Here is a 10,939-nt window from a genome sequence, read left to right as displayed (position 1 = left end):
TGGATTGTTTCCTGTGTGCCATAGTGGACCACTTGTTTCTGCATTAGCTTCTGCAGTACCATGGTGTTGCTCCAGTAAGATCCAGGAGGGTACATGCTGTAGTGAATAATGCAAAGCAGAGATTTGGACACCACTCTTAAGTGTCTTCAGACCTGAATATCAGTGGTTTCTCTTCTTTCAACAGCTAAGTGATAACTCAAGTTTGCACCTCTGAAGATGCTCAGGTGGGACCAAATCAGGTGCCATACCCTACTAACTGTCTCATTCATTTCAGAGTAAAGGATTATAAGAATCTAAGAAACACAACCAGTTTTTAAGAATTAGTGTTGTACAAACTTTCCAGTATAACAGGCACAAACAAGCTTTTCTTCAGAATCAAGCATGCATGGTGTCCTGTTCCAGTGCCCTAAGTAAATATACGTTACTTACAATGGACAATGCAAGGACAATTGCTTTGTGATTGGAGCTGGTTTACAGACCCTTCAGCACTGCAGGACAAGTATCATGATAGACACTTACTGGGCATGGCATTTATTTTGTTGCTCATCAAAGGATTATTGGTTTAGATGAAGAAGTTGTGATAGTCCTAAGGTAGTGGCATAAAAGAATCCCTTTGTCCCCCGCTTTAAAACACACAGCCCCAGCACCCACAGAAAACATGGGAGGATCCTCAGTGTGGGTTTTGTCAGGGCAGGTTATTCGGCCACGCTGAGCGAGCAAACAGTACCCATTTTACCATACGAGGGCAGAGTGTGATTCCTCGTGGTCAGTGAGTCTGTCAGCTGGCCAGCTGGCAGCACAGCTGGCAGTGCCACCTCTGAGGAGCTAAATCAATGCTTTCTTATTTTCTTCCCACTCTCTATGGATCCTTGGCTTTTCCTTTCTTCTCTCAAAATACCAGTTTACCAAAATAGCAAGTTGCTAATGCTGTTTCTGCAAATATTGAGTGTCTCAAACCTGCAGAGTCATGATCTGGGCTGCTGTTGCACAGGGCTCCTGCTTGGCCTTGTACCAGTGTGCCAACTTGTTCCCACAATGTACTGGTGCTTGGGGATGGCCTCACAATCATAAATGAGCACATGAATGACCAAACTACAAGAAAACATATAAAGGGAGAACAAAGGTATTTCCTTCCCATGTGTTGAATATCTAGATCTGTGAAATAGAGAAGAAAAACCTTTCAGCATTCTCTATATGATCAAGAAGAAGTCCCCAAGCTGAAAAGTGGTTCAGATTTTTTGGTGTCATCCACTGAATTCAGAGCAGCGGGTAGCGCATTCCAGCTGACTCACTTGAACTCAGTCTTTGGCTTATTCAGCCTTTGTCTTCCAGCTCAGGTGTGTTACCATTTGAAAGAACGACAACCTGGTTGTAGCCAAACCCAACATTTGCAGACAAAGTTGGAATTGGGCAGTCGGTGAAAATCAGCCCAGAAAAAGAAACAGAGCACTGAACCAGTCCTACCCAAAATGCAGCAGTGGTTCCTTAACACACCACCTCTTCCTTTTTAGTAATGACATATCATATACATTTTTCAGATACTTCACATCTTTTTCTTCCCCCCAAATGTCTATGCTAAATATATGAACAAGTGGGTAGTAATGAATCCTGAGCACTTGGATCAAGTGACAGAGTTTCCACGATGTTTTCCAGTGTGGTTGAATAAATGTGTGACTTTTGACAAGTCTGATCAATCTCATTGTGCCACTGAGAGGTCTTCAACACTTTTGTACTTTGCACCACAAGGCTAGCAGTCTGCTGCAAGAGACTTGTTGGGCTCAGCATTTGTCTGCATGGTTTAGTGGCAGGGTGCTGATTCCCCTCTGCTCAGAAGAACCATCTCAGTGGCAGCTCCTCTGCATCAGATTAGACCTTCCCCCTTGTGTATCTTTGCTGGCCCCTGTGTGAAGGATCTGTGGCACAGAGAGGATTTGCCATGCGCTGCAAACTGCCTCTGCTTGGCAGAGAAATTCACCATTGGCAGCACAGAGTAAAAGCAGGCATACCATGCTGCCCTGAGGTGATCAGGGACTACTTAATACAAGGTTTGGCAGTTATTTAAAAATAGAGCTGACTATACTGAAACTATTTTTTGCCCATTTAGGTTTTTCTGGAGCACTTAGTCAATAGCTGCCCATTCATTATGGTGTAAATGTAGATTTACATCTAAGGCTGTAGATTCTGGCCGTAAGAAAGAGACTGTTTCTTCTGTCAGAGAAAAGATGTTATGCTTCCCCAGTTTACTTTAGTGCTTTATTTCCCCCACAAAATTATTTCCCAGTCTTATTTGGCACATGGCACTTCAGTGAGTTTTCATAAGCTGTTTCAGGCCAGAGTGTGAGCCCCATTATAATGTTCATAAAACATTTTTTTATAGACAAATCATTTTCTTGAAAGAACTGAGTGTTCCAGATACTAAATCTAATTTATTGTAGTTTCCTTTGTGAGCTATTCTTTGAGAACAATAACTTGGGTTGGGTCTTAGCAAATATTTTAGAAAGCCAGCTGAAGATCAAATTTCCACCAGAAACGAAGTTAACGCATTCATTTAAGGAATGATTATTCTGGAGGAAGTTTCTATTTTACTTCAATATTTTGCCTTGGCTATAGAGTCAGAAATCAGAAATGTAGGGGTTTTGGGGGGGGGGGGGGGGTTGGGATTGGGGTTTTTTTTTGTTGTTGTTTGGTTGGTTGGTTTGGTTTCTTTGAGGGTTTTTTGTGCACAATACTAAGTTATCCTTCAATTTGGAAAAAAGAATTTCCTCTGAAAAAAGGGATGGGGACGAAGAAAATGAAGGAGCAGGGGGGGCAGAACACAGGACACTTTAACTCCTTTTTTAATAACAAACAATGGGGAAAAAACAACATAAATTTTCCTGGGAACATCCTCCACAAACACAAAATTGTCTTATCTTGCCTCATTTTTGGAGCTCACCTTCGACTGTTTTCATTTCTTTCTTTTTACACAGGTAAGTCAGATCAATACAAAGCAATGTCACCCTAGGATACAAAAAATACCATTAAAGTCACCCCTTTGCGGCGTCGTATTGAGGAATAACTTCAGCCTTGAGTGAAAAGTGGTCAGACAAATAAATTGTTAATGTTTTGGGGATGATCTTGGCCCAGCTCTTTGTTTTGTTTATTTGTGTGTTTTCTTTTGGAATTACTTAAATTGATGATGACCAGTGCTCTGGGAGTTAGGTGCAGGTGTCCTTCATGAAACATCTGTCAGCAGTCATTCTCCTGTGTGGGATGACTCCACTCTACTGCTCTGTGTTTGAATTGATCTGTCAGTAGATTGAGGGCTGCCCAATAAGTTAAACTTGCACAGCAGCTGCCAGAAGTATGGTGTGATTTAGGAAGAAGCTTGGCAATTATTTTTTCATCTTTCTCTCTTTTCCAAAATATTAAAATGAGCCTTTCTGAGCAAGGAATGGAGATGACATTGGCATTCCCAGCAAAAGAAAATGGTATCCTCGAATGTGGTTCCCAGCAATGTGGCCTAGGAAAAGGAGTAGATACAAAAACTGAAAGGCTGTTTTCTCTGAGCTGGGAAAAACTGCTAAAACCCAGAGATATTAATTATTGTAATGCATGGGCAAGGAAACAAGAGAGCTTGAAGAAACCACCCCAGATAAACTGTAGGTTTGTGGCATTTAATCTCCAAATACTTTAATTATATTTTTAACTGCAATACAGAAAGTAAGTGGAATGTAATGCAAGTAACATGGCAAGGTGTGCCTTATACGGTTGTGTACTTAAAAGCTCCAGGTTACTTCATGTTACTAAGTTTATGTGTTAGACATAATTCCAGCATATTCAGCTGTGGGCCTGGTGTTCAAAAGTTATGAACCTTGTCATGAGAGATGTATTTAGATTTGCTCCAAAGAAAATCAGTACTTTTGTTTGCACAAATGATGTATAATCTTGCTCTAAGCACTGGCAGGTTGACTAGCATGCAACTAAAGAGAGGGTTTATATTCTTGCTAAATATTGATGTAGGCATCTGTGAAACTGTAACTATTTGTGCACCACCTTTGCAATGACCAACAATTAAAGTTATTTTCATCCTGAGTGGGTGAGGTTGTAGATGACTGGACAGAATATTTAGTTATACTTGCCAGTAAGAAGGAATCTCACTAATCGTATTTCCATTATTGGAGACTATGCTTTTCTTCATAAAAGTGACTGTAGTGCTAGTCTATATGAGTGTACCTACTAGTTTCAGCACCACATTAACTATTTATTTCTTATCTGCTGAACACATACTAAATGTATTCCAAAATAAAGGAGATTAATTCTTCATTAATTACAAAGTCATGCCAATGATTCCTTTAGTTTTATACTTAATTCTTTCTGGTGTTTTCCCTAAGCCCTGCTGCTCAGTGCCACAGTAGAAGAGCTTAAAAATGAAATAGCACAGAAAGTGGCTCAAACTACCTCATTATGGAAGTGTTATTTGGAGAATAACATAACCATAATGCTAATCTAAAATATCGTGAAAATAAGTGAAATTAATCATATTTGTAATCATTATAAAATAGATAAGATTCCGTTTATTGTTCTGCAAACTTTTCTATGTATCTTGACCTTGAGAAGTTTTACATTCCTTCATTACTGGGAATTAGTTGTTTCTGGCCTGTTTGGTGTTCAACAGAATAAGAGTTCCTTCAGATCAGGCCCCATGTATCCTGGCTCCCTCCAGAATTCTTTCCTTAGAGGACCTTAGGAAGGGCTCCAAACAGTGGCAGTATTTTTTTGGGAAGATGTTCCTTAAAGACCACTGCTCTCAGGTCAATGCATATTGCTCCTGGCAAATGGCTGACTTCAAATTCACCTGCCGTCCAGGCGTCCTAATAGAAGCCTGACATATTTTTAACCAACTTATTAATGAAAAATATAAAATGCTTTCTGACACATGACATTTAATCTTGACTTTATCTTTGATTTCTAACGTTTGTCTGAAGCTAGAGGAGTATCATAGTCACAGAAGTACCAGTGCCAGTGCCTTCAATAAACCAGTCCCTTTACACTATCTCATCCAATTTGCAGCTTGCTTGAATGGTGTTTGGCATCTGCAGATGAAGTGGCTCCACCATGACTGTCATTGGCTGGCTTCTGAAATGCACATTACCTGCCAGTTTCTTGACCTCAAAAAAAGAGAACTCAGTGAAGAGTTAAGCCTTTAATTAAACATGTTCTGACAATTGTTTTAGCCACTGAAAACTATGATCTTGTTTCTATTGAATTACAATTATAGCATTGGAGTATAAAAATTGCAGACTTTGTGCTGGCTTGTTATAAATATAACATAATGCATACTCTGTTCTCTGTTATTTAACCATATTTGAAGCAGGATGCTCTCCAGTCTACAGAAGCTGTCTTGCATTCTATGGGTAAAATCCTGACAGATGTTGCCCATGTTAATATCAGTTTGCATTCTATTCCAAAGCAGTGGGTAAATGGGTGAACAAAATGGGATGTCTTGGGTTTCATGCACTGGGTGTAAAAACTTCACTGTTTCATCTCGACCCGTTTTCAGTGATGAAATTGCTGGACCTTCTTTTCTCTCTGATGCAAATGCATTGCACTATGGTGTCACAGAGGAATCTTTTGTAGCATCTCGCTTCTTCAGTGTTCACATTCAAGATCTAACAGCATAACAAACAAGACATTATTTTCTCTTGTGTCATAAAACCTTGGCGGCTTCAGGTCCCAGAGGTGGTTCCATTTAAGAGCTGTGTCTCTACACCAGTTCTAATAAGTTAAGATATACTTATTGTCATAAACCATCGCATTTCTGGGCAGGCAACAGCAATGATAGCAGTCTAGTCTCTATGAAAGGAGAAACTGAGGCAGTGATGTCATCCTGGTTCTATGACAATAAGGCAAATTCCAGACTCATATTTATGTTAACACATATCCTGCAAGTTTGGCTCACCTGACTTTTAAAAGCAGAAAAAAATCCAAACTTTTCCTAGAGAATGTTCTCAGTTAGTATACTAAAATCCTGATTTTCAATTTTGTTCCTAGTTTTGATGGACAAGAATTGAGATGTTTGACTTAACTCTGGCAAACATACATAGTAATTTATTTTTGTGACCAATCCTTTTTTAGGATTCTCTCCTCTGAAGTCAGTCTTGGGAGAAAAATCACATTCTAGAATAGCAATGCAGACACGTGGGATCTATTTGATCTCTTCTTTTAGCCTAAAGTCTGTGTTTACTGGGGAGTGACTTGTTGTGTTTTGATATAGTAATAGTAGTATTCCACAACCACTAAAATGTTGTCTAAAAAAGCAACCTTTTTTATTAAGAAAAACTATGCACGGATCCTTTTTATATGGTTTTTGTAATCCAATTCCCAGGGAGAAAAATCATAGGAGAAGATAGTATTATAGAAAATTGCTAACTTGGATGCCAAAAATACTTCAACAAATGAAAATAGAAAATAATTAAACAACAAAAAAAGGAAGACATGAGAAGGGTTTCGGGTAAGTTTGTAAAGATTGCTTCCACTGCTGCTGCTGCTCACTCATAGAGTATTTGCTTATTAATGGTTTTACTCTGAGAAAATTGTGCTTTAATTAATGAAGAATTCAGCGCAGAGGTTGACAGAAATCTCCTTGGCTGACTGTAAAGTTACTATGATAAACAAAACAAAGCCCAAAGCTCCAAACTTTGTCCAGTATACAGAAGGAAAATAATACACCAGTTTATTTACCATTAAACTTTAAATACAGTTCAGTATTTTAGGGTTGATTCTCTCTACTTCCTTTTGCTCTGGAAGTGATGAACAGTGGCTTTGTCTAGTACAAAGCTACAATGAATGTTCTGCAAATACAAACAAAAGTTCATCTTCTTTTTATCCTTCCCAGCTCAAGGGTTATCTGGGGAAATAACATGCCTAGAACATTGACCCCAAAGCCACCTTCTAATGGCTCTGGGAGTGACTGGCCTCTGTGGCAGACGGACAAAACACTATCCTTGCTCCTGTCAGAAGGAATGTTCATGTTTGGGGACAGTCGTAGAAGCTGCAGTCCCAGGAATGTCACTCTGTACTCGCACTGGGTCACTGGGTCCCCCTGGCACAAGCAGCGCGTGTCACTGGGTTTTTTCCCCTCAGATGGTGAAATTTTCAAGGGCTGGAGGCTGCCGCAGGACGGTGGTGAGTGACGTCGTCAGGACAAAGCGATTGATGTAAAACTGAAAGTTGGTCGTTCAAAAATACATTGGTTTGCACTTTTATGATTTCTGAGTTCTTTGGGGGTTGCCGTGAGCTGCAGCAGAGCACCGTGAGAAGGAAGGAATTTGTACAGTGCCATATTCAGTGTGGGGTTTATTTGGATATTGGGATCTCTGAATACTCTTTCCAAGAGCAGCTACTCGGTGCCCTGCTGCTGTACCCCAGCAGAAGCTGCTCCCTCACCCGCGGCAGCGAGGGAATGGTGCCAGTTGTTCTCAGCTCCCAACAGCCGAGTGTTTGCAGGCTTCTCTGCGGTACCGGTACGGGGGAAGCGCTCCCGGCAGTGCGCGGCTCCTGGCGGGACTCGTGGGCCGGGAAACCCAACACTTAAAATAACCAGCATTTGTTCAAGGGACGCCGTGTCAGTGTCTAGGGACGAGTGCGAAGGACTGATGTGTCAGCGCACGGCCGGCACCGGCTACGCACCTTCTCCGCGGCAGGGACGCTGCGCCGAAGCGACCGCTCCGCGCCGCCGCAGCGTCCGTGAGGAGAGCCCCGCCTCCGCGCCCCGCCTCCGCCCCGCCTCCGCACCGCCCCGCCTCCGCACCGCCCCGCCTCCGCACCGCCCCGCCTCCGCACCGCCTCCGCACCGCCTCCGCGCCCCGCCTCCGCCCCGCCTCCGCACCGCCCCGCCTCCGCCCCGCCTCCGCCCCGCCCCGCCTCCGCACCGCCTCCGCCCCGCCCCGCCTCCGCACCGCCCCGCCTCCGCACCGCCTCCGCCCCGCCTCCGCACCGCCTCCGCCCCGCCTCCGCACCGCCCCGCCTCCGCACCGCCCCGCCTCCGCACCGCCTCCGCCCCGCCTCCGCACCGCCTCCGCCCCGCCTCCGCCCCGCCTCCGCACCGCCTCCGCACCGCCCCGCCTCCGCCCCGCCTCCGCACCGCCTCCGCACCGCCTCCGCCCCGCCTCCGCCCCGCCTCCGCCCCGCCTCCGCACCGCCCCGCCTCCGCCCCGCCTCCGCACCGCCCCGCCTCCGCCCCGCCTCCGCACCGCCTCCGCCCCGCCTCCGCACCGCCTCCGCACCGCCTCCGCACCGCCCCCGAGCCCCGCCTCCGCACCGCCCCTCCCCGCGGCCGTTGCTAGGCAACGGCCGCTGCGTTCCCAGCGTGCTTAGCGTTGCGTTTCGCCGGGCCGCCGGCAGAGGGGGCGCGTGCCGCCATCCGCCGTCCGCGCCCCGGACATGGACGCAGGTGCGGGACGCTGCGGGGCCGGTGCGGGGCCGGTGCGGGGCCGGTGCAGGGCCGGGACGGGGCCGGGACGGGGCCGGGACGGGGCCGGTGCGGGGCCGGGACGGGGCCGGTGCGGGACGCTGAGGAGCCCCGTGGGGCCGCTGTCGCAGCCGCTGTCGCAGCCGCTGTCGCAGCCGCTGTCGGAGCTTCCCAGGCCCCCGGAGCGCCGGGTCTGACGGGACCGCGCAGGCCGAGAGCTTGCGGCGCGGGAGAGGCTCCGCACGGGCTCTGGGGCCCCTCTGAGCCCGCAGCCCCGAGAAGGCCTCTCACGTACTTGCCCGGGCCGGCCCCCGCTGTGTGGTTCGCTGCCGCCGGCCGTGGCCGTCGCCCACCCCCAGGACTCTTTAGTCCCGGGTTACGCATCGACCGCGATTACTTTCAAATCTGTTGTGTGGGTCCGATTCTTACTGGTTTTTTTCTTGAATCAGATGATACAGGAAATCGACTTCGATTCCAGCTGGAACTGGAGTTTGTTCAATGTCTGGCAAATCCAAATTACCTCAACTGTGAGTACTTAAAGTAAATACCAGGACGCTGAGGAGTTTATATAGTTTAATGATGTTTATTGTTACTGGTAATGTTAAATATAGAGACAGGGCTAAACAAAGGGTTTTTCACAGCATAATCTGTAAATAATTTGTTTAACAGGTGGATTATTATTTTTTAAAATGCAAAGTCTTTTGTTGGTTGGAATGCAAAAAAAAAAGCATTTATTTGATGGAGAAAAAAATAACAAGTTCAAGTCTGTTATTAAACATTAATGTCAAGTTAACAGCATTCCTTTATCTGAAAACAGAATTTTACTAATGTGAATAGTTTCAGGTACTATACATAACTTTCTGCTAATTTTGATGCTACAGTCAAAAAGTTCTTGTTTCAAAAAGCTGTTCCATTCAATGAAAGATACAAACTGTAAGGGAGATGAGACTAATCTATTATTTTGTTGACATAAAAATACTGTTTTTCCCTGTGGTTTTTTTTATTTACCAAATACAAATTATTGAAATTTGATTGTAATGAGAAAGTTTTGAGTTTGTGAATTTGTTCAAGTGTCCAGATTTTTTTCACCCATCTGTAACTGACAATTCCTTATTTGTCATTTTATTTCAGTTCTTGCACAAAGAGGCTACTTCAAAGATAAAGCTTTTGTAAATTATCTTAAATATTTACTTTATTGGAAAGAACCTGAATATGCAAAATACCTGAAGTAAGTGCTAAATTCCCTTAGGTTTCTGCATTTTAATGGTTTGGCATTGACCTCTTTTTACATATTGTACAGTAGCATGTCAGGGTTTCATTTCTGCCTGTAATGTTACTTTTGTCTTCCCTGCAACATAGACTATGCAATATTATGGTTATATGCAACGTAGATTTTCCTGTTTCCAATAGTCCACATGTAGCAGGAATGGGCAAAATTATAAAAATTTCATGAGTTTTGCATAGAATCTTCCTTTAAAGCCTTAGTCTGCACTTTTGATTGATTCAAAATCAAACTATTGAATGTTAGGGTACAAAAGCAGTAAGTGCATTTTAAGATTAATTTTGCGTTATTGATGCTTACATGAGACAAAAGGTGATTTTGTGTTCTTGCAAGTGTGCAAATTCCTTCAGTTTTTGGGAAAATGGTTTTGGTCATCTCCTTTAAGTGGGCTCTGGAAACAGGCATTGTAATTGCTATGGATTTGGTCTATCAAACCAAGACATTGGGGAAGCTACTCTAAGCAAGCAGGAACGTGCATTTATAAATGGAACTGGACTCCTTGTTTCCCGGCCTGATACTGCAGGTACCAAGTCACAGTGTGTAGGCGGAAGTGGTTTCACACTTGGGAAAAGCACATACAAGTCAAAACTAAAGTAATAATCTACAGAAGTATTGGGCACTCTAGATTTAGTGTCCCTTGTAAAAACCTGTATTAACGTGTGTTTGTTTTTAATCCAGGTATCCTCAATGTTTGCATATGCTAGAGCTGCTCCAGTATGAACACTTCCGCAAAGAACTGGTCAATGCTCAGTGTGCCAAATTTATTGATGAGCAACAGATCCTCCACTGGCAGCACTATTCCCGGAAAAGGATGCGCCTCCAGCAGGCACTGGCCGAGCAGCAACAACAAAACAACACCTCTGTAAAATGAAAAGCACGTGCAGTAGTGGTGATAAGGTGTACTTTGTGTTAGTGAAGTATTTACAGGAGGGGAATGAACCCTTGTGTAAGTTTGGCTCTGGATGTGTGTCCCTTTTATTTGAATTTATCGAGTGACTGGGGTTGTTTTTGTTTCATCAACTCTTTTAAAGACTAATAAACACCTGCAATTTATTTTATAGCATGGACAGTTTTGTAAGAGCTTTACTACAATAGTTATTGATTCCTCTTGATTTTGAAAACAAAACCTAGCTTTGTTACTTACTAAGTATCTATAAAAAAGTGTAGCTCTAAAGGCTGGTCTTAGGAAACTTTTTCCCTGGAGA

General features: G+C 44.0%; 1 protein-coding gene and 1 long non-coding RNA gene across 2 annotated transcripts; one reads left to right on the top strand and one right to left on the bottom strand.

Annotated features, from left to right (window-relative positions):
• Positions 1-6,698: 6,698 nt before the first annotated feature.
• Positions 6,699-7,737, bottom strand: LOC125336472. Its single transcript, XR_007207760.1, has 2 exons — positions 7,429-7,737; positions 6,699-7,205 (listed from the first exon to the last, which is right to left on the bottom strand). It is a non-coding gene; the product is annotated as an uncharacterized LOC125336472 (long non-coding RNA).
• Positions 7,738-8,331: 594 nt separating this feature from the next.
• Positions 8,332-10,792, top strand: MED31 (mediator complex subunit 31). The gene is made up of 4 exons (XM_048324461.1): positions 8,332-8,434; positions 8,902-8,979; positions 9,584-9,680; positions 10,413-10,792. Exons 1-4 carry the CDS (start codon positions 8,425-8,427, stop codon positions 10,603-10,605), a joined length of 378 nt encoding a protein of 125 aa, XP_048180418.1. The 5' UTR covers positions 8,332-8,424; the 3' UTR covers positions 10,606-10,792.
• Positions 10,793-10,939: the final 147 nt, after the last annotated feature.

Source organism: Corvus hawaiiensis, chromosome 20 (assembly GCF_020740725.1).
Source record: "Corvus hawaiiensis isolate bCorHaw1 chromosome 20, bCorHaw1.pri.cur, whole genome shotgun sequence".
Lineage (NCBI taxonomy): Eukaryota > Metazoa > Chordata > Aves > Passeriformes > Corvidae > Corvus > Corvus hawaiiensis.
This window is presented reverse-complemented; position numbering and strand designations above follow the sequence as displayed.

Excerpts from the sequence above, each read along its gene's own strand:
- MED31 (XM_048324461.1), top strand. Across the intron at positions 8,980-9,583 it reads AAATCCAAATTACCTCAACT|TTCTTGCACAAAGAGGCTAC; the intron begins GTGAGTACTTAA and ends ATTTTATTTCAG. Across the intron at positions 9,681-10,412 it reads GAATATGCAAAATACCTGAA|GTATCCTCAATGTTTGCATA; the intron begins GTAAGTGCTAAA and ends TTTTTAATCCAG.